This window comes from Phycodurus eques, chromosome 5, assembly GCF_024500275.1.
Source record: "Phycodurus eques isolate BA_2022a chromosome 5, UOR_Pequ_1.1, whole genome shotgun sequence".
NCBI lineage: Eukaryota > Metazoa > Chordata > Actinopteri > Syngnathiformes > Syngnathidae > Phycodurus > Phycodurus eques.
The window spans coordinates 16,300,669-16,327,913 of NC_084529.1; the positions used below are offsets into that span (position 1 = coordinate 16,300,669).

Genomic DNA, 27,245 nt, shown 5'->3' on the forward strand with positions numbered 1-27,245 from the left:
AAGTCCCTTGAACGCTCAATTATCTGAAAAACTCCGCCTCTTCCCTTGCTCCGCGGGAGCCATATGGCCTCATGTCGCCTCAAGATTGAAACTGTTGTTTTTTTATTTGAGAAAAGAAAGTAAGTAAAATAGTGATTTTGGAGGTGCGAGGGTTTACGATATGTGACTGAATATAATTAAGTAATTTGATCCCATGCATAAAGCTGATATATCCCAATTAGGATGACAGTCAGACAGATTTAGAACTAAAAACGTGACTGTTCTGTATGTACGATAAATGACTTACAGTACATGGTACACAATGAGTAGTTTTAATTGATCACTTGAGTACTGAGTGGGAACCCCAACCATCAGGTCGCAAATGGACAGAAATTCTTAAAGATGCACTGTCTCCGACATCATGTCAGTCTTCCAAGAAGGGTGTGTCCCAATGCTTTAGTCCTTGTACGGTGTTGCTCGAAGGAAAAGAAACACTCACATTGTCCTTGGAATTGTAGTATGCAATTTCTTCATCCTGCAAACAAGCATGAGAGGCAAAAAACAAACAAACAAAAAAAAACATCATCATAATGAGACGTGAACAAGAAGTTGACGTGCATGCCATTAGTTAGCGTAAAGCTACACAAGGATGCAAGGGCTTTCTGCAATTAAAGCAATTGAGATGATTAAATAGACCCATATGCGCGACTTGTTTGTGCGTGCGTGCGTGCGTGTATGTGTTTCCTTTAAGGCGACTAGTTTGTTTGAACGTTTATTCTGAACATGAAAATACTCAGAAGAAAAGAACAATCAACAACAGACAATGAAAAACGTCAAGCTATAATTCATGAATTTTGGTGCCCCTATTGCTGGAAGCATTAGCATTAGCGGGCCATTGCTTCGATATGACGTAGGCTGTGTCGAGTCCAACTGTCCCCCTCTCCCCTCTCCCAACCCCTTTCAGGTGAATATACACCAACGTAGTGTATAATAGAGTTGTTGAAACCCTTGAAGTAAATAAAACCGGCGAGAGAAACTGTCAGTGGTTTAATATTCAGGGTACATATACGTTCTCTAACCACTGCGGTGTCACAGTACCTGTTATTGTAGAGAAACACAAATACATTTCCGGGTTCCCCCTAAACCATTCAATTAATGTAAATTATAAATTACAGTAAACATATTAATGTTTTTTACAACAATACTTAACTATATTTATAATGTACCTGTGGGTATCAAAATGTACGTGGGCGGTATACGTATGTACGTTTGTGCCTCTCACCGACCGTTCAACCCGCTTCTACCAACTATTAATCTCGAGCAAGTTAACTTACACACACGCTAAAAGAAATTAGATAAGGATCAACAAAAGCAATAAAAACAGACCAGTAAGCATGTAAGCACCCACACGGTTGCTGGGAGGCAATGGCTCCTCGAAAAGAGAAAGCTGGACAAAAAAAAAACTGAAAGCTGAAAGCTGGATTCCCACCGATCGTTTGTTTCAAATCTTAGCCCAGTAGCTGAAAAGTAGGCGCTAAAAAGTCCTGCCAATATCACATAGGTCATCATGTTACAATTTAGTCAATAAAGGCCTCCTACTGGACCGAAACTGAGTGCTTTAACGCTCGCCGCTCGGCCCCACAGCCGTCCAGAGATTCGGGTGAGGCCTACCCTGAAAGCTGGATTCCCACCGATCGAGGTTGTTTCCCACCGAGGTTGTTCGTTTGCGACAATTTTTATAAATTGTTTTCATTTATACAGCAATTATTGAATGATTATTTTATGCTACCGAAATGCAAAATAACATTTTTAATGAGCTTTTTACAACCCCCGCCCCCTCATATTGCTTGGCAAAATGCCTCATTTCAGTGCCGTCATTTCTGCTACGTCATTTGCCGTACGCCCCTAACTGGGCCAGCGCAGGAATGTATTTGAACGACACTAAATAAAATAAAAAAAGATCTTAGAGGAGTTGACAGGCTTAAACAGCATTGCGGCGTCTCCTCTAGTACTGGATTGGGTGAAAATTCCTTTTTTTTTTTAAGGTTTAAAGTTTAACGCTTTTTTTTTTCCTTGTTTAACAAGTGCGAAGAAGTCTGGACTTCTAAACTTCAAATCATACCCCTTTTAATTGATTGATTGATTGATTGAATGAATTATTTATTACTAATATGTACCAAAGTGATAAAAAACAGAAAAGACTGATAATAAATAAAAGTGGAATCCCACCCCTTCTCCATATCCTGTTAATTTATACATCAATTCTGCTTCAATAGTAATAATTATAACAATAATAATAATAATTACAACAACAACCCATCTGTCTTATGGGGTTTCACAGCGGTTTTAGGGCCCCTGAGAAAGCATGGGGTTTCCTTCTATTGCTATGCTGATGACAGTCCAATTTATGCACCACTAAAGAAGAAAGATGCGCACTCCTTAAAACCACTTTTAATATGTTTTAAAGACAGTAAACCCTGAATGACCTTGAACTTTTTAAACCTTATTGGAAAATAAAAACCACAAATGATGGTGTGCCGTTGCCGTTGCCCTTAAAACAGTTGCCGTTGCCCTTAAAACCTGTCTTAAAACCCATTTTTAGCCCTTGGCTTTCAACACAGCATGAGACTCTTTCTTGTTTAACTATGATATCGTTTCATTGTTTTAAACTGTGTTGTGTTAAAATGTCCTGTGTTATATCTTCGATTTACAGCACTTTGTTTCAAGTGCTCTCCAAATAAAATTGAGTCGAGCTGTATCTCTCTTTTGTAGTTACAGACGATGATTATTATTAACTTTGTAAATCTGTGCTGTTTTGAAATGGGCTACAGTATATCTGCAGAGTGAGTGAGCATAACCCAGACAATCGATTTTGTGGATGATCCTTATTGCTTTTTGTGTCGAGTTGTTAGTGAATTGACAGAATTTGTATAGTTATTGCCCCAAATCTCTACAAATTCTCTATTCATGCAGGAATGCAAAATGGAAAAAAAATTCCCACACTTCTTCCTCACCTCATACTCGTCTTTCCACTGATGTTTCATCTGGAACTTCTCGGCAGCTGTAGCCAGTTTCTAGAGGAGAAGGTTGAGGGGGTGGGTGGGAATGAAGGATGACAAGGATTTCAGTCTGGGAACTACGAAACATCCACTCAGTCACTGGTCTGTGTGATGATGGTGAATGTGCAGAAAAATCAGCAGACACGGATATATTACTACCATCCCTCCCTCGCACAGCTCAAACTGTTTGGGCTATCGAGGTCTTACAGCACTGTGAAGCAAAAGGCCACGTCGCACAGCATAATAATGTCAGAGTGAAAAGGTTTTATTACTCGTGTATGTGTGCCCGCGCGTTTGTGTGTGTGTGTGTGTTGGAGTGGGTTTTGCAGCCTATGAAATGGCACGTCGCAGAATCACGTCAAAAGCAAGTGAGTTACTGACTGAGCCTTGTCACTCAAAGAGGACTCTGCTAGATAAAGACTGGTGGTGTCACTCTTGTTAGGCATCAATTTGCTGTAGCACGTATTCTCCTTAGATTTGCAGGTAAACTGGAGCCCGCTATCACAGCTGATTTTGGGCAAGAGGCAAGTTACAACCTGGACTGGTCAGTGGGCACAACGGCGAGGCAACACATGCAGACAGACAATACAACAGGACAATGTTCCCTCGATATATCACCTATGGTTCACCTATTGCGGATTTAGTCAATTGCAGATTTTTTTTTTTTTTTCTTCATATTTTGTTACCTTGACTCGTTTCAAACATTTTCTTTGCAGGCCACATCATAGTTCTGGTTTCCCTCAGAGGGCCTATAAGACTGTGAAAATCATATAAACGTACTGTATAATCAGGTCATCATATTGTTACCTATTCAAAATTGCATCTGCATTTCATTTTTAACATCTGTGTTTTTTTTTATAATGCATTCATTGAATTTCAAATCAGAAGTCATGGAAAATACAGTACTGATAACCAAACACAAGTAGAGTGAAAACCTTTTTTCGTGAATTTAATCGCTTCCGTGACTGCAGTTAATATTTCTCATTAAATGAATGAAAATGCAACTCTACCTACTGTACAGTATACGAATAAGTGAAAACAAAACACTTTATTATGAAGACATAACATGGTGTGTTCGCTAGCAAATCACTTTGCGATGTCTTAGCCTTTTCACATACAGTACGTATGGTAACCACGTTGCCTTTTGGGATTTGGCAGCCAGTGGAACAGTATCACCTGGCCGCAGGAGTCAGGTGGACACGTTTTGCTTTGTTTGGCCTTGCCGCAGGTCTGCTTTTAATTGAATTAGAAATAAAGCCTAAAGGCTCAACTAAACCTAAAGCCGCACTTGCTCATTATTGTGATGATCGAAACGTGAGCAAATGGGTTGAGAATGACAAAAATGCACGACGGCCAAGCGAATCCATTCATCATATTTACAATGATATTGCCATCCTCGGTTCTTTGTGATACCAACAGCACACTGCTTGTGTTTGTCAAATCCTTTCAAACAACTTCACGCTTCAGTGACGGATCCAAAGACAGACGGATGATGGTTGGGGTGGTGGGGGATATAGAAGATTACAAGGCACACTGGAGGCCCAGCCAACCTCAAAAAAAAAAACCACGGGCATTTTACACCAAACCATGACAAACCTTTACATCAGTCACATTCAAAGAATGACATTTTGCACAACTAAAATTGTACTTATTGGTAGATTTGAACACAAAATATTTGAGAAACTGAATGTTGCTAAAAAGACAATAGCATATAATCATATCATATCAGCTCAGATAGGATCATATACCAATGCGACTTGAGACCAGATCGACAACAGGTAACTTGTGCATCTTACTTTTGTATTTATTTAATTAGGTTGAAGCCATTTTTGATCAGATTGATGTTAAGAATGTTGTGTTGGATGATTGATAGTCACTGTATTGTAGAGGTCATGTGGAGTGTTCACCATGATAATGGTACAGCCTAAAGTCTGTTTTCTGGAGACACAGTAGTTGCTTGTTAAGAGAAATTGAGTTAAGGCCCTTATTTGAATCATAACCAAGATTGAAATGCCCCCAGGAAAATTCAGGGAACGCCATTGTTCTTCTCTTACATACAGTAAGTAACTTCAATTTAGCAATAGGACCAACTTACTTTGATAGCTATATTTCCCTCCTTGACACGATGTAACCTGCTTCAACTGATCGATAATGACAGCTAGCTTGTCTTCACTTCACTTCAGACACTGATGTGCAAGTTGCAGCTGTTTAATTCAACTGAAGGCCAAGTGTTGGCTGATATTCCATTTGTATCATGAATGCTCACCGAAAAGGTCCGTTTTTGTAATCACCCAAAAGCTGATTAATTGTTCAAAATAAGGTCCAAACAGTGTAGAATATCTAAAGATATAACAAAGAGTTTGGCTATTGGTTACTTTGAACCAGGAAGCTCTACAGTTTGTACCACAGGGGACATATTACAATATTAACCAATGTTTCCATATCCATGTAGATGGATTATGAAACAGGAGGGCATAATTGGATAAAAATCTCACTCATTCCTCCTCATCAATAATTCACTGCACAGAAAGTTAAAGTCAAAAAATATGCCCCGGGATCCAGTTGGGAAAACATTTCGTGTGTGTGTGTGTGTTTATATATATATATATATACATATAAACTCCTTAATTGTTACACGCGCATTCGATCACTACAGATAGTAAGATGAAGCATTCTCCTTATCTTCTCAATGCAATGTGTGATATGATCATTGTCATTTACCCCGATGCCATTAGATCCCACATGTGTGTTAATTTTTATGGCATACTCACAAAAAGTCAATCTTCTCCTTACTGCCACTGTACTGCATTGTGCTACGTGTGTATGTGCACATGCATGGACAAATCTGTACAAACACACACACGCCTCAGTGGAGAGCAGACGGACATGCTTGTTAAAAATTCATGGCAGGACTTCTGGGAGATATGAGGGAGGGTGCGTGTGTGTGTGTGAATGTGTGCGTGCGTGTGTGAGTGTGTATGGAAAGATAGCCTAATGAGCCTATCTCTCACTATATACACAGTATATATCTTTGCTCAGCACACAAAGCTTGAATTTGATTAAAACTTGTCAAGGTTTTAGGATTTATAAATTAATGCAGCCTAACAGTTCAGTACTTAATCAAATTTCTGTGGGAAAATATTATTTTACAGTAGCACCAAACTTCGGGTTTTGTTTTTTATCATTAGTATTTTATATGTACTGAAATTCCAAACATTGGCACAGTGGACGACTGGTTACAGTATCTGCCTCACAGTTCTGTGGACCGGTGTTCAATCCCCTGTGTGGAGTTTCCATGTTCTCCCCGTACCTGCGTGGGTTTTTTTCCGGGCACTGCGGTTTCCTCCCACATCCCAAAAAAACATGCGTGATAGGTTAATTGACAACTCTAAATTGCCCATTAGTGTGAATGTGAGTGCGAATGGTTGTTTGTTTCTATGTGCCCTGCGATTGGCTGGCTACCGGTTCAGGGTGTACCCCGCCTCCTACCCGATGATACCTGGGATAGGCTCCAGCAGCCCGCGACCCTTGTGAGGAGAAGCGGCTCAGAAAATGGAAGGATGGATGGAAACACGATTGTCTCGTATGACAGCAACAGAGCAACTATAAAAAATAATCTGGGACATCAACACATGTTCAAAGTTCTGAGTCATTAAGCAAAATGGTGCGCAGGTGCACTGAAAATATTAAAAGCGCACCGGATTTAAGTGTGTCAGTGAGCATTGGGCGACCAAGCATTTTGCATAAATTAATAATTTATAATCAGTCACATTCAAATAACATATCGACACATTATCATTACTTCACTATTTAATCAACATTCACAAAACTATTTCTACAATATCCATATTTTTTTCGATATTTTTAAAGTGTGCTGACTTTATGAGCACAAACCACTAACTCATATTAGCCGTTCTTAACTAGGACTCCCAAATCCCAAATCTGAAGGCCTCTTTATAGTCCCGCGGTCGGGTGGCCGACAATGCCCGCATTGCATCACGTGACCAACGAATTGCCCCGCGCAGCACGTCTGCGTAGCTTGCCACGCACCCGACAACAATAGTTGCTGCGCGTCGAACGCCGCAGAGATCATCTCTCGTGATTGGTCCGTTCTAGTCACATGCTGTGATGACGTACTAGTGTGCCCATTGGTTCGACATACTATCTACGTCGCCGCCTTCTCGATCGATTTTGCAGCATAATTAAACGTATTATCTGATCATCTAGGTCAATTTGTTCTAGAAGACACTGTTCCACGGTTGCCATTGTTGTTGCTTTGTTCCTTGTTACTGAAACTAAAGTAAAAACGGCTACCGGATATAGCAAAAAAAAAAAATGTAGAGGAAACTCCACCCTGTGGTGTCCTAGCCAATACCAGCTGTAGCGACACCCCCAACTTGGAGAAGAACTGCAGCACACTTTCAAAACAGCGCACGTGGGTTGCGCTCCAGTATAAAGACAAACTACGCGTGGGACAGCCGCAGTGACGACAGCGCGGTCGCCATCCGTGTGAGTATAAAGAAGTCTTTACTGTTCCAACACTTTTAAAGGGGCAAGCATAACAAGCTATGTTTACTAACGGAGCCCTGCGCTTGCCGTGATGTAACCCTCCTGTCAATGCGTCTTTGGAGACAACCGACAGCCGATAAGGCGCATACGCTAGCTTCATTAGGTTCCAGAGGAAACAATCCAATACAAGAGCAAGATATTGGAGAAAAGTCAAATCTCACTTACTGACATGGTGAGGCTGCTCCTCAACAGTTTTGCAACTTGTTAAGTTGTGTAATAATAGTAAAGTACACCATTTTAAAGTAGAAGGGCCTTGGAAACTTACTGCAAGTTGTCATTTGCCCAAATTGATCTCCTCTCCCTCGTAAGGAAATTTCAGCAGCGCAACAATTGAGTTAATGGGCTTCTCTAACTGGCCGCCCGTAACGATCTCCCTGTAACTGCTCATTAGTCTTCCCTTCTGTGATTGTAGTGTAGATGGCTCAGCTCCTACACTGTAATGAGTCCACTCCGTCACTGTGGCTGACCACTGGAGACCCGAGGAAAGCTATTACCAGCTCAGCTGTAACCTTCATTGCGGAGGAGGATGAGAGCTGGCTTTCAAATCTATGGATGTTTGAAAAGTGCAGAAGAAGAAGAAGAATCATGCAGAGCGAGCAAAACAAATTCACTACAACTGCCTATCAGTGCTAAAAAATGCAATTCAGCAATCTTCCATCAGTCATGAATGCCTGCTTCTGATTGGGGTCATTTCGGTGAATTCCCTCGGGGGAGTTTATAAACATCATAATCATAATAATTACTAATTCATTTTGTTTATTGCTGCCTTTCTAGCCACTCAAGGTCACTGTACAAACATAGTTAAAAGATGTCAAACGATATAATAAAAATAACAAATCATAAACCATCGATTTGGCAAATTATATGGGAAGTGTTAAGGTGCATAGGCAGTCCAGAATAGGTGTGTTTTGAGTTTGGATTTGAAGAGGGTTAATGAGTCTGTGTTTCGGAGGTCAGGTGGTGGTGAGTTCCAAAGACGGGGAGCAGAGGCTCTGTTTCAAGGTGTGATTGGAAGGAGAGTGTGCTTTCGAGGATGACACCCAGACTCTTAAACTGAGGGGTGGGGAAAAGAGAGGAACTATCAAGTGTGACGGAAAAACTTAGTTTTGGCTAGCATGGACTTGGTACCAATAGTATGAGTCGGATTTCAGTTTTATCTCTATTGAGTTGTAGAAAGTTGGAGAAGAACCAGTGTTTAAGTTCAGAGAAAAAGTCAATAAGGGAGGAAGGAGGAAGAGTGGGTGTGGGTTTGGTGGAGAGGTAGAGCTGGGTGTCATCCGCCTAAGTGTAAGTGCAAGTTGAATTTATAGAAATTATTGCTAAGAAGTAGGATGGAGTAGGTGATGAAGAGGAGGGGGGCCAAGACAAAGCCCTCGGGGACAACAGAAGAAACAGGGGACGGATGGGATTTGAATAATTTCATTTGAACAAACTGAGTGCAGCCAGACAGGTAAGAACTGAACCACTGAAGGGTGTGCGTGTAATGCCAATGTGGTGGAGTGTGTTCAGGTGAGGGAAATGGTATTGAAAGCTACAGTCAGCTGGCAGGAGGAGGATGGTGATGATTTTGATGAGGGCTGTTTCGGCGCTATGTGCATAGAGATTATTGGTATAAGTGAGGTGGGAGTGGAGCTGGCAAGTGACGGTCTTTTTCAGGATTTATGAGAGAAATCGGAGTTAGGAGATCAGCTGAAGGTTACTGAAATGATTTGGATCTGAACCAGGTTTTTTCAGTATTGGGGTTATGGCTGCGGTTTTGAATGCTGTGGGAACAATACCAGAAGAGAGAGATGAGTGGATGATGTTAGTGATGAGGGGGACCAGGGATGGGAGGAAGGCTTTTACCAGAACAGTAGGGATGTTGGCAAGTGGATTCATCAAAGTACCAGCCTTATAATTTACCCAAAATGGCTGCTTCGACCCAAAACCACTGACTTCCTCTTCAAATTCGGGAATGGGTCTTGGAGACTTTTTTTTATGCGACCTGTTATAATAGTCCACCCAATTTTGTGTCGATTGGTGAAACTAGTCTTGGGCGATGATTTATTTTCTAATGGTACTGGACTCCATTTTGCCTCAGTTGCTTCAATACCCGATTAATCGACAATCAGTTCCACCTCAAAGTCTTTAGGTAATTCCTATCCTTGGACCATACACCAATTTTCCCCAATTTTACACGATTTTCCACCCATTTTGCCCTCATCGGAGGTTTACAATTTCCTGTTTCCTGAAATGTAGCATACGTATTCCGCTATTACAGTAGGAGAGTACATACCACAAATAGATATTTCTCACTTGGGCAGCTCTCTGGGCACCACCAGGTCCTGTTCCAATGGGAATTTAATAGGATTTCAGACCGAAAAAAAAAAAAAACATCACTGTCATCATTAATTATCTTTACAATAGTATCTTATATCAATCTAGTATCTATCTAATCCCCTAATGATTTGAATTTATGTCATACTAAAGAATTTTTAGGGTAACTCATCTTTTCCAACTCAAGTTGCCAGAACATAGTCCAGTTCTCATGTTTAATGTAGCGCTTAACTCTTTTTGCACCGTATTTTGTTAATCCCCACGAGAACATGTTGAATAGTGAAAAAAGAGAAGCACGTATAGACTGGAAAGACGAGTACAGCTCGACTAAACCTCAGACTCTCTTGTGTGCGCATGCAAAAAAAATAAAAAATCAATCCATTCAGAGCACACTGCTTTCTCTCTTGTACATCAAAGCAATACTCGCAACCGCAGTAATGGCCTAAAAGATCATTAATACACACACACATGCTTGTATTCCGTCCACCCATTAACGTCAATCCACATTTGGGTCGTCATCAATGAGCCCATAAAAAAAAAAAAAAAAAAAAAAAACATAAAAGAGGAGGAAGATGACAATGAGTGAGAGCATCAATATTAGAAGGTGAGTAGAAGTGAGTTCAGGAAGAGGAGAATTGTAAGGTTCATTGATTAATGGAGGGCAAAGAGGAAAACACCTTATTAAAACCTGAGAACAACAAACACATGGAAAACCTCCACTGAGCAAATATCTTGTTCTGCATGGTTGAAGAAACGAGGCAAAAGGATTATTCAATTATTCAAAAAAAAAAAAAGCGAACGCGACGCACATCAAACGGAGGTCAGGGCAGATAAAGAACATGTTGATTTTTATATTCCAGTTTGATAGAGTGGCGCAGCAAAGGGTTAGGACGAAGGCCACAGCAGAGGGAAGGAGGTATAAAATAACATAAAAAAAGTGAGAGGCGCTGTGGAGGCCCTGTGGGAGAATCTCGCTCGAATCTCCCACAGGAACGTCCACAGCTGCTTTCTGTCTCTCGTTCTGATGTCAATGGTGTCTAACTCTGAGAACATCTAGTGGCATAAAATGTCAGCCAAAGCCTCATATATAAATATTTATTCATCCATCCATCCATTTTCTGTACCGCTTATCCTGTTCTGGATCGCAGGGAGCGCCAGCCTATCGCAGCCGACTTCGGGCGAAAGGCGGAATGTACAATTACACCAACAGTGAGTCTTAGAAGAATTCTAAGAATTATTTTGTTATAAATACAGTGGTACCTTGACTCTAATCACTCGTATCGCAAATCAACTTTCCGCGTTGAAATGAACGGAAATGCCATTAATCCGTAGCAACCCACCAAACCAAAATTTTTTGGTAACATGTAACAAGAAATACAGTGTTATAGCCAGTGGTGTACATCAAATGATAAAAGCGCACCAGATTTGATACTACCAGTGTGCATTTACGTACCACCAAGCATTTTCTTTTCAACGCTAGATGGGGCTTTTTAGAGGAAACATCCAAGGGTCCTGTTGATGCGTTCATTCAAAATAAAGAAACGTCATCGAAATGTAATCAAATGTACTTAGTTTTATGACTTTGTAAAGTAATTGAAATAGTTACATTACTCTTAAATTTTCAACAGGGTAACTTGTAACCGTAACTTGAAACAACACTGACAGTGAAGCCCAGTTATAAGCTATCGTGTTTTATCGTTCGTGCCCCCACTACATCGGGGATATTTAATTAATCATTTCCGTCAGTTTTTTTACAATATAGAGGCAAGTCCAAATTTAGACTGGCACGCCTTCAGTTTAAGTACCACGTCGTGCCGCAACATACAGGACCAGGCGGCACTGAGTATTGCTGGAAGAGATGCAGTGGAAACCTAGTACTGCTGAAATAGCCACAACTGTATACGTTGTGTTCAATCAGGTTCCACACCAGTCCTATAGGGGGCATCGCTGCACATTACATAGTGGGCACCCCCCGCCCAATAAACGAATGGGAAGATCTGTCCACCCTGCTGTGCTCATGAAAAACTAGCTTTTTGAGTCACAAAATCTAGGCAAAGACATAACTTCCCACATCGGGGGCGGTGTAATAAATTATCTGCATGTGCATAATATTCCAGATTCTTCCGGACATGTGCAAGCGTGTGAAACAAGTGTTAGGAAGCGACAAAGTTTGTGTGCGAACAGAAGCTCTAATTATCTCATCAGATCATTGTTGTTTAGAATTGAAAACAAACTGCGAGAATAACTTGATCATGCAGCCCATATTGCTGCCCATATGGCTCCCAAAAACAAATACAGTCAGCCCCGGCATATTCGCGGTTCACAATTCACGAATTTACCTCTTCAATTTTGGGGGGGGGGGGGGGGGGGGGTTGTCGAACTGGATCTTCCAGCCTATTCATTGAAAAACATGCCTAATTGACTTTTTGTGCTCCTTCCGATCTGCCACCAAAGATTGCGAGGGTCGTGATGTTGGTGCGTGTTGTGATATGATGAACGTTCTCATTAGCACCCAGTTGTTGCCCGTGATTTGTTGGACATAACATTTTTGGCAGCGAAGATGGCGCTTTACATGTTCCCCAGCACCAGTCTCACGGTCCCGCTGGTATGAATGATTTAAGATTTGTGGCGGATTAGCCGAAGCTAGCGAGGTTAACCGCTCTTCTCATCCACCACCATCTTATTTTCAGACCCGCACAGATGTATGAAAACTGTGTCGACTTGTTGGCCGGAGATTTCACACCTCCACAGTGCTTTATGGTCCGGCAACGGCAGCAGACAGGCGAGGTGAAAATCCTCTGTAAAAACTTGTAAAATTAGAAGACAAGAAAAACGTAATATGCAATTAATCGACTTCAAATGCCGATGCGGAGTCGTAAAGTCGACTAATCAACTACTTGAGTAATGGGTTCAACAGCTAATGTAAATTGAAAAGTAGTTTAGAAATAATACATTTTAGCCTGTGTTGTTAGTGGGAGTTACGGTGAATCTTCGCTGCATTTACACATGCACATTCTGCGCATTTTGTTTTTAAAATTTAAATACTTTTGTGAGTCACATATTTTTAAGGGGTATGTTGTAAGATGACTTTGCAATGATATTTAAATGTTTTGGCAACATAGTTTGGGATATATTTACCGTTTTAACTGTGACTATAGGCAATTATAAACGTTTTTACTTGGGACGTCTATTACTGGTGTTTATTCGTTATTACTATAATCTGCCCCCTCGGGCCATCTTGAAAACAATGAAGGTTCTTACATGATCATTCGTATTATGCCCTTTTTAATAAGATACAACAATGTTGCTGTTAAAATTATAATGTGTAATATTCCCTAATTGTTCTATTTACGTAGATATAATCTCAGTGACTCCTTCTCTCATGAATAATTAAGATCACTTATTTTAATGCAAAGTTTATCGAGTGCTTTCCTGTGTAATGCACGCATGAGTTTGATAGTTGGCGTGACGCAGTGTTGTGGGTGGTGGTGGTGGGGGCATATATTTGTTAATCGGTCGTCTTCTGCCACAGTGTTTCCATAATGAGCGCAAGATGCGACATTATGCGCATGGATATAATGAGCCGAGGTTATGATAAGATCAGAGATGTCTCAGTCTCCAGAGCAGATGTTACTCAACCGCCCAACTCCGCGCTGCACTAATTGTATTAAGCAGAAGAGAGGTGTCAGCGTGTGTGTGTGTTGGTGAGAGGGCGCAGCGCAGATGGGGAATTCTAACGAGATTTATGGTAGGCCTGGGAGAGGCATCGTGTCTCGACCTTTTCACCGTAGCGTCACAAGTACTTCCGGGTGGCAAAAACTCAATCACCAACAAACCCTTCTGTGTCATTTAATCAAGGTAGAGCCATTAGGAAAAACAGGGGAAATGGCTTGAATGGTGATTATAGCCTTCTTTTTTGCCCGCCGTAGTTTGAATCTGTGAAGTCTCAGTGTTTGCGGGACTGGCTAAAAAATTGCTCTTTTGACGGTGCAGGCTAGGGATTAAGTTTTGCTAAATTATTCAAAGAAAACCCAACCAAACATTTACACATATCTATGACAAAATGAGATTTGGTTACCAGTCTGTCCCTTTTTTGTTTGATACTGATTTGTAGCTTATTTGACTTCCACAGTCTTTGGTTACCTAATACCAACCAATCCCTATCACAGTTTTTACAAAATTCAGTTCACATACACCGTATTTCTACAAAGTGACAGGACAGCTGACAGTACTGTGTACTTGCACAATACCATACCCACAAAGTACATCATGATACACGCCTGTCCCGAACGTGTCATCGGACTACTGTAGCTTTTCATTTGAATGCCGCATGTGTGCAGCCCCTGTGTCTCTTTGAAAGTGCCTTAATGCATTGTGGGAGATCACAGAGGGATGCTTGGCGTGATGCTCTTGGTTGAAAAGCCCACCACAGACAAGAGTTAGGCTGGATTTACACCGCAAGTCCTGAGTGCCCAGTTCCGATTTAATACACATATCCAACTTCTTAACTGTATTTCCATGTACATTTTAAGTGACACATATACAAAACGGCTGTTTTTACACATGCGCAGACCTCCAAATCACACGTAAATAACTCCATAAACCTCAACACCGGGCAGTGACAACACAGATGTAAACAACACATAAATAATACAAATATTAGACGTTACATAGTGTTTAGTTGGTTTTGTGCTGGCTCTTCGCCCACAAGGCACAGACTTTATTCCTACAATAGTATGTTAACTATGATTGTAAACTACGGTAACATTATGCAGAGTTGGAACATTAACACTGCGCTTAAATACAAGAAAGAAAGAAAAAACTAATAATAATTGATAGTTATAGCTCTGAAATGTACAGTGGTTGATTCTTCACGCGTACTTCACTTTGATAATCACCATGCTGTCACTGTAGCTAAGAGATTTACATTGTTTTTCTTAAAGAAAACAGACATGGATGTGTATGTGTCTCCAACCGGTGTGTTTTGATGAGGTCATGGTAGCATTGATGCGGTACAGCCGATCTGTGTGTTTACGCTACACTCACATTGGCAGCCATTACTATGAAAAAAAAGCCATGATTCTGACCTCTGAAACTATCCGATTCCATGCGTTTTTGCCATGACACACATTGGAATTGTGCCACCTAAGAATAAAAACAAGCAAACTGAATTGTGACTTGAACCCTCCCTGCCTTTGTCGTCGCTATTTAAAATGACATAATCTAAACTGCATGTCTAAATTTGAATACCGGTACAGCTTTATTGTTATGTGCGTTTGTGCAGAACAAAAACCAGCATCAGCATCTAGCATGTAATAGAAGAAGAAATACTGTACACCCGTACACCTGCAGTATAACGATACGCAGTATACACAACAGCAAGATACTGTACATGCTGTTGCAAAGGCGTATACATGCTCCGAGCATACACTTCTCCACTTGGAAAAAAAATCAAATAAATAAATCTAGGACATTAGGTGTGATGTAATAAAAATACAGGTGTTGTAATATTCTTATTATATCACCACGCTGCCCTGGATCTTTACTATCTTCAGTAGAACAAACCTACCCATAAACCTTTGAATTAGGATTATAGTCATAGTGAGTTACTGAATGTAACTTTGAAAGCAAAAACCGTGCATACCAGCTGCGGTTTAGTGGCATGGCATGAGGTATTACACAAGTTAGTGTCGCGGATCGTGGCGTTCGTCACCAAATGCACACACAAAGTACTATATGCCATCATATAAAAGACACATTATTGCTCACGTAATGTATACAGTATGCATAACTAATATGTCTTCTGAGTGTTTTATCAGTTTGCTTTTTTTCATCCATCATCTTTACCGCTTATCCTCACTAGGGTCGCGGGCTGCTGGAGCCTATCCCAGCTATCTTCGCGCGGGGTACACCCCGAACTGGTTTCAGTAACACTAACCTGTTATGGTCATACTGGTCCAAGAGATATTAAATTTAACAATATGTTTATTATTGTGGCTGTGCTGCATCATATCGAGAGCTGTTCCTAATATTTTGGTCACTCCAGTGAGCTTGACGACGGGGGCAAAATATTAGAAATTCCATACAGTATGCTCCCTAAGTCCTTGAGGACAATAGCACACTGTTACTGGAGTAAGTGCATTCATTTTGAACAGTTTTTTTACATCAAAAAGTATGAAAATATACACAGCATATATCAGAAGAAGAAAGAAATGCCTCACCTCCAATAAACGCCTAATTTCCGGAACATTTTATCGCACAAATGGTCAAGAATGTTTGTGACAGGCTGATGACAAAGCAACCCAATTTCCTCAAATAGTGAACATTGAATAGATGCGGTGCCTCAATTAATGATTGATGACCATGATTTTTCCATTTGGAAAAAAAAGGCCTCACCCCAGAACCTACACACAAAGCCTACACAACCCTACCCTACATAAGAACAAATAAATGCTTTTCCTCATACACGCCTAATTTCAGGAAAGTTTCATCATAAAAATGATCCAAAATGTTTGTGACAGATGGAAGTAGCAACCGCATTTCCTCAAATATTGAACTTGAATAGACGCAGTGCCCCAAATAATCACCGTGATTTGTCCACTTGAAAACAATAATTGCCTCACCTCAGAAGCCAGTATATTTTGAAGCCCTGATGATGAACATGAACAAAACTAAAATAGTGGCGAGGTGTACCTCAATTAATTGCAGTGCCACCTTCACTTGAAAAAAAAACTTCCTTTCTTACCTTCTTTGTTTTACTTCTAAATATGAATTTGTTGTAATTTATTTTTTTGTTATGGAAACAATACACTCAACAACCACAATCGCTTTCACTCTAACAGATGTTGTGCCTCAATAAATTGTTGTGCCATCCAAATGAATGACTCAGCGCTAATAAAAACCTAACCCCCCAATAAAATAATCACTGCTCCTGCAAATTGCAACTTACATGCACAAATGCTTCAATGTGTTTATGACGAATGTTAAAATAACTACTGTATTTCCTCAAATAGTGTCCCTTCTTCAAATAATCGTCCACTTGAAAAAGTAAATGCCTCACCGCAAATAAACAAATTTTCCTCCCTCAGGAAAAAAACATTGCTTGTAATTCAGGTCGTAGTCTTTATTAACAAAATAACACAATGGCATTATATTGATGATTTGTTTAGGTTCATTAACCTCAGGTAACAAGATCAGACTGACCACAGCCAGTGAGCCGGAATACACCGCGACGGCTGCCATGTGCAAATGCACGCGCCCGGCATGGATCGTAAAGCCTTTGATACTGTGCTCGCTCTCCTTGCAGCGTGTGGCCAAGTGCTCATTAATAATGCATGCCACGCTCTTCCCACACACTTATTTATGGAGGCATGAGTGCACATGCATAGCCACACATAGGTGACTGGTTAAAGCGTCGCCTTAGTCTGCGGCTGTCGAGCACAGACAGGAATATGAAAGTTCTTTGTCACCTCAGTGAAAGATGGACTTGCTTGATGTGTAATGGGTGTGATTACCGTTGTGTGTGTGTGTATTCGTGTGTGTGTGTGTTTGTGTGTGTGTGTGTCAATCACTCACTCATTCATCCAATTATGTGTGTCCTCAGGCATGCAGAAGGCAATACCAATATGGTTGGAGGTCACTCACAGGGCAGGAACGTGACAAATGAGAGAAAGATGCAATAAGGAGCAAGAGGTGATCGATGTTTGGAGGTGAGTTGGACTGTCGGAGTCATAACACACACACGAGCGCACACACAAAATCTGAGATGCGAAAACGTTTCGGACCCCCACCGCTTCACAACATCCGGCCACCATCAATTCACATCGATTTCCTTGCAGTGGAAGGACAATATCTGATGAACAAGGACTGACAAAACATTAGGTACTGTCGTGCTTTGCGCTTGCATTTTCCAAGTGGAGAGGGACGTGGAATAGATGAGTCATTTCCATTCATTTCAGTGGTGAAGTCTGATTTGAGATGCAACTGATTTAAGTTACGAGTATGGTCACATAATGAATTAACATGGTAACTGAAGGTACCGCTGGATACAGAAATCCGTTCCACTCGCATAGAGCCAATCTTGTTCCCACTGCTTACTTAAAACACACGAGACAGACACTTGGCAGGAGACGTGTTTATGAAGCCACTGTCTGCATTACTAATAAGACAACCAGGAGGATGCTTCATACAGGCGTTGGGGTGCTGAGAGACAAATGCTATCGGCGCCCTCTGAACGCATGAACACATAGACAAGCATATATCGATGACCCACTTCTTTCCTAGAAGAAATAAAAAAAGAAAAGGAAAAACCTCAGGGTCGTAACTTTCATTACCGCACTGAATTTCTGCTTTTTTGTTGACGTGACTTGTGTAATAAAGCCTGTTTTCGTGGCAGTTGAGTAGAATTTTGTTTTCTTACTGCTCTTACTACTGCAAAGAATGATGAGCGAGCCCTCGCATCTCTTTTTTAACACTAGAACTCCCAGAGAGCAGCCATTTGGCAAAGTGTTTTTATTTTTTAATCAACTATCCTTAATCACCTGTGAATGGTCATCTTTGTTCAGTAAATGTAGCCATTACTCGCGGGACAGTGGTCAGGTTTGTTGGTTAGTTTCTTTATTTTTTAGTTTCTAACCAGCAGCCATTTGGCTCAGCTCTGGTAGGGTTGATGGGGTCAGAAAACAAAACAAAATCTTCTTTTCTGTTCCACTTAAAAGTTAGTTACTGCTTCAGATGCGGTCAAAAAGAGACGATATTAACCACCCTGGATGCTTCTTTGCATCCCAACTGTGAGCCTTTAGTAGCAATTGAGCAAAAAATTTTTTTTTTTTATTTGGAGGCGGAAGCGAGCTGCCAGAGGATTATTACAACACGGAGGAGTGCAACGGCTTCCTCTTAGAGGACAATGGCGCTTATTTATCACAGGAAAAAGCAAACAATCCAATTCAGTGTCCCTTGGGACGGCGAACACTCAGCCAGCCTAACAATTCAACATATGATTCAGTTAATTAGGAGCCAGATGGCACTACTAGAAACTGAAAACTGGATATTTGGGGAAATAAGATGTTAATAAACTCAAGTGGAGATGTTTGTTGAAAGCCGTTTAATGAAAGTAATTATGAATGTCATATAAACCAATTTAAATTGACAGAATTAAAGCCCCTCTACCTATTTGGATATTTTTATAATATACTGTACAATAGCGAAAATTTGCAAATCATTGACAGCCACCAAAAAAGGTTTATTTCCTATTGATGCCACAAGTTTGCTGCAAAGCACTACTTATGTCGTAACTCACTTCAACAGATTACCTTTGACACCAAGTTGCCACCAGATCTAGTAACATTCCAAATGTATTTTTAGTTTTCATTGTTTATTTTTTTCATTAAAAAAATGCATCAAATCTTGTAATAATGTTTATTTTTTTGGTTAAATTTAATCAATAATAATAATAATAATGATATCTTCTTACGTACAAATATTTAACAATTTCAAATTGGAATTTTTTAAAAAGAAATTCATGAATACTATTTTTTACATTTTTATACAAATAATTTAAGTTGTTACATACATGTAACAACTTAACATACATGAACCAACTTAAATTGTTACATTTAAAAAAAAAAATTAATTAGCGCGCTACCTTTCAACATCAAATTTTTTTCTTGTAGCCTTCTAATGTTCTAATGTGCCTTCTAAAATTCTATTAGCATATGGGGCAGCCCAATGGAAAATCAGCAGCGGGCCAGACTGTGGACACACGTTGTACAGAGAGAAAATGGCACCAAAATGCTCATGCAATGACCATTCAGATTCTGGTGTAAAACAGCGTCTCCAGCGGCTCAACATCTTGAGAAAAGTAAGGAAAAATGTATTTTAATGGTACTTAGCTTGCTTCGACTCTGGTAAAAAACAACGAAATGAGAGCCAGCTGAAAACACGAACACAAAATGGGCCCCTGTGTTTCGGGGGGTTTGTGATTAGGGGAGTCTGTCCCACACTTGAAAACCATTGTTTTACTGTAAACCATCCTGTCAGTTTGATAAATTCCCCATGGGAAAGTGTCATTGTCTGAGCAATGTGTCGTTTCTCGGCGCTAGGCCTCGTTAGTAAAGATGTCAGCTTGCTTGCTCCAATGTTTCCAGTCTTACCTCCAAGGCTGTGGACCTCTTGCGGAGCAGCTGTTCGATGTTCCTGGCCGCTCTGGCCACCAACTCCTCAGCGTCATTCTGCTCCACAGTGTAGAGGTGCTTGTTCCTTAAGAAAATCTACACACACAAACACAGTCACGTATTAAAAAGCTCAACGTTAATTACATTTGAGAAGACATTTAAGATGAAAGCATTTGTAAATGCCCCCATAATATTCACACGTTTAACCAAAATGATTTAATCCTGTTCAATTTTAGATTTTGGGTCTTTCAGACTTTGAGATGATAGAGATAAAAGAATCTCGCCAAATATGGTGTTGATCAGTGAACCTGGGGGTAGGCGCAGGACTTCTAAATTTCTTACATTTTGGGAGTCGCAAGTGAGGGTTTTGGGACGTCGCATTCACGACCCATAAAATGTGAAAATGCTGGCAGGTACAAATGGTTGAAAAATGTAATATGTTTCTCGTCTAAGATGCCCAAAAGGTGGACATTTTTGAAAAGTTACACGTGTTTGCAAAATGTTGTATGTATTAGAGTATGAAAAAGCCTCCCAGAAGACCATTTACTTTCCTGGGTGATGCATCCAGGACCCCTAAAATATCAATTTGGTGAGTTTTTGTGTATTCTAACCCCCCCAAAAGGCCACTTAGTCTCCACAAATGATGCAATTTTATCAAGCCCAACCTAGCCAGGTTTTTTACCACTAAAATACCATCGGAATTGCCATAACACACTTGTTTTTTTTAATATGATAAACCCTGCCAAAAGACGACTTAGTGGCATACCTGGGTAAGACTCTTTCCAGCCGTGGCCGTGTCTGCCAGGGTGACAAGCTCTTTCTGCATCTGAACAACCCATTCTTTAATGCTACGGAACAGAAGACACACACACACACACAGAAGCCGAGTTAAGCCACTTCAGAGGCAACATCACGGGTGCAATTAAGCTGTCAATCACGCGGGCCCCCATAAATAACAATTGAGTCGCAAAAGCAAATCATGCGCATCAACTTCCATTATTCTTGCTAAAATCTGTACAAATTTTTTAATTGGCATGTGTAATAAATAATGTTGAGATATTGCAAACATGTATTTGAGCACCAAACCCCTTTTTAAAGTAACTTGAACAATAGTTGAGCAAAGTAGTATCCTTGACTTCTGATTTAAAAACTAGTTATCCATCAATGTGCTGTGTATACATAATAATATGATAAGGCGCTCAGTCACATAACCATCATTGCCACTGACGTTGAGCTCATTTAGCCCACTTCTCGGGAAATGGAGTGATGATAATCTATTGAACGCTGCTCCTTTCAATCAGATTGACTGACCTGCTTGGCAACACCTCACCCAATGAGTCTCGTTTGTTTTGATGTCTCGCAATCGAGCCGCTCGCTCGTCGCCTACGGGGGCCAACGTGATTGACAGCGTAATAAACTTTCAACATGACGCCACGCGTCTTTCTGGGTAGCAAAAATTCCGACAGCAGTAAACGTTATTTGATGAAGGCGAACTGATTGTGAAAAGAGGGGAAATACATTGAATGATGATTTGAGCCTTCTTCTTTACTGCTGTCATTTGAATGTGTGACGTGTCAGTCAAAAATAAGATGTTACGTGAGGTAAATTGCTTAAAAAAGAGACATAGTGCTGGCGTACAAACCAGTGAGAAAGTCTTCCACAAACCCAGTGAAGTTAAGTCAAAGACCTTGGTATGCTTAATCACGAACAAGCGATCAATGTAGACATATCGCATGATTCAGGCAATATGAGGTGAGTTATGAATTATAATGATCACATATCATAACAAAATTAGACAGCGAGTCTCGAAATAATCCATGAAGTCCACAGTATGCTTAACTGTCTGGTCTTTCATGATAATTTTCATCTTGTGTAAGAAAAATAAATAGAAACGCTCAAAATAATCCACAGTCAAAAGCGGCGATAGGTATGATGTGACATAATTTAGTCCGCCCGCCTAGTTAGCATTAATGCTAACCGGCAAATTTCATAACAAAAATAAGTGAGTCTAACTAATCCAAAAAGTCAATTGTTATGGTGCACAAATGCCCTGATTGGCGGGCATTTGGATTAACACTGACGTACTTTAGATGTACTACATCCTAAATGCGCGTCACACCACACACGGCAGAGTAAGCATGGAAAAAGCAATATGCTCACTCACAGGATATTTCCGAGTGAGTGTAATGGGCGTCGTATACGAGCAATACATCAGTCTGGCTCCATGCAACTGAGGAGGGTGCAAAGTATAGCGCTAGACCAAGAAGCCACACGAGAAATATGTCACAGACAACGATTGACGTAATACAGAGAATATATAGAGCACTCATGGTAAAAAAAAATGAGACCATTTGGACAGCGGCAGGGTAAGTGAAAAAAAAAAAAGGCTATGGGGAACAAATAGCAGCGCAAAGCAGCTGCTTGCCTTTAATTCCCAAAGCCAGATGGTTATGGACAAGCACTGCAGACTGAGCAGACCAGGCCGCCTTAAGAAGAAAAAAAAAAAGTATATTCTAAAGTGTAGATATGCAGCCACAGCACATTGTGCACTGCCCACTATTTAATTCCACCTATATGCTGACAGTGGCCGAAGGCTGGAAACAGCATGTTTAAAAAAAACCTAATTCAAATCTTCCCAGTAGAAAAAAAAATACAAATTACATTGCAAAACAGACCTGCTAAAACTGCTCTAACACTCACTTTAGAAAATGAGTATTTTCGGGAACAATACCGCAGTTGTTTAAAAGTCCATTTTGAGACCCATGTTCCAAAGATTTCAGTCCATAAAATAAAGTTCACATATGAACATTAATTCATTCACTGCTGAGGACGTTTATTTCCGTCAACTGGAATCCAACCGTTTACTGCCGCTACCGAGGTACACAGTATTTATCAAGTACATTTTTCATGAACGTGGGTCTTTCCCAGCTTGTCTGTGAGATCCAGGTTTGTAAAACACTGTAATGACTATCAGATCCCTGGAGATGGTGCTGTCGCATCGCTTTATATTTGAGATCAGCGCAGCTTTTGAGTAGAAGATAAAGATTAGGAGGTGAATCTAGGATTATGAGGGAGAAGTGTTTAGGCACCGCACACTCGGACAGAGAATGTATATGTGTGGTATAAACGGAGTATGTGTCACGGTAGGTAGTATATAAAGTGTGTGTCGCCATCGTGACAAATGATGATGCAGTTCATGGCGTGAATGACGAACGCCATCTAAAAAAAGTCGTCGTTTTGGTCAGAAACCGTTCTGCTGTTGATTACTAAACAATGGAAAAAGCAAGAGACAAACTCGAAAAAAACTACGATCTAACTTCATCTGTCACTATAAAACTGGCAAAGACAGGCAGCCATACCATTGCATCTTTGTGATTGTGAATGTGTTAGTACAGTTGACTAACACAAGTACAGACACTGAGTGCAAAATGTGTGTGGCTAGTAGTGTGAGAATTGATGTTGTGACTGAACAAGTTTGTATGACTTGACTTACAGTATGACTTGCTTAAGTAAATTTAGTGAACACTTGACTCGACCTGATTTTTACCACAGTAAGCTGGACGTCTTCACGGGCGAAAAAAACTTGATGTTGGGGCCGTATTATGTATATGAGATGCCTTATGGTTTTTATGCCTTGCGATTGTTTAATTTTGCAGTTGATGCGTGGGCAAGCACGGCAAACAGTATTTCTATAAAAGCCATTAAAAAGTAAATTTTCCATAATAATGCCCTTTTTAAAGGTAAGAGCATTTGGCAAATGGCGATAAGTAAAGGTAATATGTCTTGCAGCTATAACTGTCAAAGCAATATAGTGCTTGTTTTCACACGATATGACTATTTCAGGGCCTTACAGTACATACTGTATGGCAACGAGCCTTCATCGCTGCTGCAGCATATTTATGGGATACTCTGATTTTATCAAATTATTCCTACCCGTGCCATTCTCTTTTATGCTCCTGAATGTGCAGATTGTGGATGTTGAATTAGCATTTGAAAGCAGCACAATTAATCATATTCCCAGTTTGTATGTTAATGTAGAGTGGAATGAGGACTTGTTCGACTGAGAAAGCTGTACAGTAAAAGTCAGCTCTGTGTTCCGCAGTTTACGTTTCCAAGGAACGGGACATTTCTCCAGTGTGCTAATATATACCGAGGCACCTTAAATCATGTATTTTCAACATCCCGCCTGACTTACATCTTGCTGTAGTTTATCGGATTGATAAACGCCATCAGGACTTCAGACACGACTAAACCCTGTAGGACATGATTGTCCTGTCATATAAAAAATGCAGTGTATTTTTCTTAATAGAGAAAACATCACTCTAAAATACTGTACTTTATAAAAACAAATAGTAATAACATAATTAAATAGAATGCAAAGAAACACTGCATCATAATTCATTGTCACTATGTAGCACCTTCTGGTGTATGTACATTGGCCACCTGGGGGCAGTATAATACAGGAGGTCACAACTGAGCTCAGTAAGCTGCAGTAATATTGGTCAGTTTTCACAGAGGATAAAGAATATATGCCTGTGAGTAATGTTATGTCTGTCTACATGTGTTGTTCCACCGTTTGTGTTCAAATAGTCATTGCTCTAAGAGTTATAACACCGAGACACTAAGCCTATTTGTTAGCCCGTCTATGGTGTGTTGTATTATTTGTTAGCATTGAGCTAAGCGGACTTCCCTAAGGCACATTTAGACAATAATTCACATTCACACCAATAGATTATTTACAGTCGCCAATGAACCTTTCAACCTTGTATGTTTTACAATTTGGGAAGAAGATGGATAACCCTGAGCTGAGATTTGTCCCCAGCAGAACCTCTCGACAGTGAGGCAAATGTGCTAACAACTTGCACACCATGCTGTGCAATTTCATTCAAAGTTTAAAATCAGAACAAAGTCGACCAACATTACCCTCGTTTTGACCCGAGACTTTCCAACTGTATTAATTTTGTTGGCAACATGAGCATTTCCTCATAAACCCCTGCAGGGAGGCACTCCAGGGGCAGAATTTGTAATACAGGCCCAGTATTGGATCTGATGTAATGTTGTGGCCGGTTTCCTAACGTGTGCCAGTCAGCAAGGGGTTAGCTGCAGCTGATTGATTGCAACCAACAACACAAATGGTACAAATTAATAACTGTCGTCACTGTATCGCTTTTCATTAGGTGAAGCATAGGGATGCGAGTGTAAATGCAAGTGTAGTTGATTAAAAAGTCTTCAGAAATGCATGAAGATTATGAAAATAATTGCTGTTTAGATGGGGTGAACTGTATTCTTTCTGCTCAGCTTGCTGTGTTTTGATTAGTCAGTACCCTGGTACAACGGCAGCACATAATTAAACACAGGCGCACTAAAGGCAAGTGGGTCAGACGCATTGCTGTTGTTGTTTTTCCGACACAGGAAGAGCAAATGGGGGCAAACGGGGAAACAATGCAAGAAAAGCAAGAGACAGATGTTATGATACCACCGTCACTTTGGAGGGAATAATGAGCTGGCCAATAGATCAAACGCTGACTCCATTCTTTGTCCACATTAGATGGCGTAACCAAGACAAATGCTTCACAATTTAGTGTTGCCCAACTGTCTAGGATACCTGCTTTAGATTGGGGCTCATTCGGGTGAGTTCCATAATGGATTTTGTCAAAGTAAGAGGAATTTGCCTACAATTCTTGTTCATGTTAACATTACCACTGTGTTTAAATACAGGAAAATAAAAAAACAACTACCCAAATAATGATTCAGTTGAAATGTATGCACGTAAAAGTTAAATTGAACCTAAATAATCATTTAAAAACAGTTCAAGATTGTAAGCAAAAGGGTTGAACTTGAAAGTTAAATACAACTAAATTTACTTAGGTGTAGCACGGGAGCACATCTGCCTCACAGTTTTGAGGACCGGGGTTCCAATCCCGGCCCCGCCTGTGTGGAGTTTGCACGTTCTCCCCGTGCCTGCGTGGGTTTTCTCCGGGCGCTCCGGTTTCCTCCCACATCCCAAAAACATGCGTGGTAGTTTAATTGAAGGCTCTAAATTTCCCGTAGGTGTGGATGTGAGTGCGAATGGTTGTTTGTTTATATTTGCCCTGCAATTGGCTGATGACCAGTTCAGGGTGTACCCCACCTCTCGCCCAGAAATAGCTGGGTTAGGCTCCAGCACGCCCGCGCCCTAGTGAGGATAAGCGGAACGGAAGATGAATGAATGAATGAATAAACTGACTTAGGCAGTGATTCTTTCACATACCACTAGTGGGAGCCCGCTTACCAAATTCAACATTTTGAGAGTCAGCGCTTTAGACGAATTGAAGTGTCACGTGATATTTAGAGGCATATTTGTTGAAGTTGTACAACTTCAGGCACATTGAATTTATAAAGGTGTCGCCCTGGTTGTATTTTGATTCTCACAATTAACTTCATGGATAGTTCCAAAAAACAACTACGCTATGCAAATAAACCCCTGCAACAAGCTGCTGCTCCCTTTATAATTCTCACCCCCTTATCCATTCCTTGAAGGTAAATCGAATGATGGATGAACTGAGGCTTGCGAGCGCCTCTTTTTAATTTATTTTGCTTCATCTCCTGTGTGGCTAAATGAACCATTTACATCTCATTGGTATGCACGTGGAGACGGGCGTATTGCTTGCCACCGCAATGAGGCCTTCTCATTGTCACGGTGATAAATGCATGGGAGAGTCGGAAAACTCTTGCTCGAGTTAAAAATAAAATTATGATTATGAATTAATTAAAAGTCACTTGCATACAATGCTTAATAATTGTCAGGGACATAATCAGTCTGTAGGAAGATTTTAAATGCAACACACGGAGTCACAACAATCGAGGTGTCAGCTCAAGGTAAGTACTTGTGACTTGTACATATGTAACTACGTAAGTCTTGACAACCCAGAAGCACTAGTATGCCAAAAACTGTGGGTAAATAGCTCCTGCTCTGACTGCAGCTGGGAGGGAGTCTCAAGAGTCTCCAAAAGTCTCCAAGAACACCAGAACATTCCTCTTGATTTGTTGCTAGTTGTTTTATGGAAAATAGGCAAGTCTCAACGTTTACAGGCACACTCTCATGTCAAAGCCAAAAGCTGTAGGTAAACATCTCCTGCTCTGACTGCAGCTTGTGGAGAGTCTCCAAAAG

The 27,245-nt window shown here is 40.5% G+C and overlaps 1 protein-coding gene across 6 annotated transcripts in view; it reads right to left on the bottom strand.

Moving 5' to 3' along the window:
- Positions 1–27,245, bottom strand: part of LOC133403146 (voltage-dependent calcium channel subunit alpha-2/delta-1) — a 90,042-nt gene that overhangs the window by 59,219 nt on the left and 3,578 nt on the right. For all 6 annotated transcript variants that reach the window (XM_061677756.1, XM_061677754.1, XM_061677753.1 and 3 more), the window contains exons 2-5: positions 20,862–20,943; positions 20,075–20,191; positions 2,994–3,053; positions 479–514 (exon numbers count right to left, since the gene is read on the bottom strand). In XM_061677756.1, the coding sequence (XP_061533740.1) occupies positions 479–514; positions 2,994–3,053; positions 20,075–20,191; positions 20,862–20,943 (295 nt within the window). The remainder of the gene's footprint in view (positions 1–478; positions 515–2,993; positions 3,054–20,074; positions 20,192–20,861; positions 20,944–27,245) is intronic.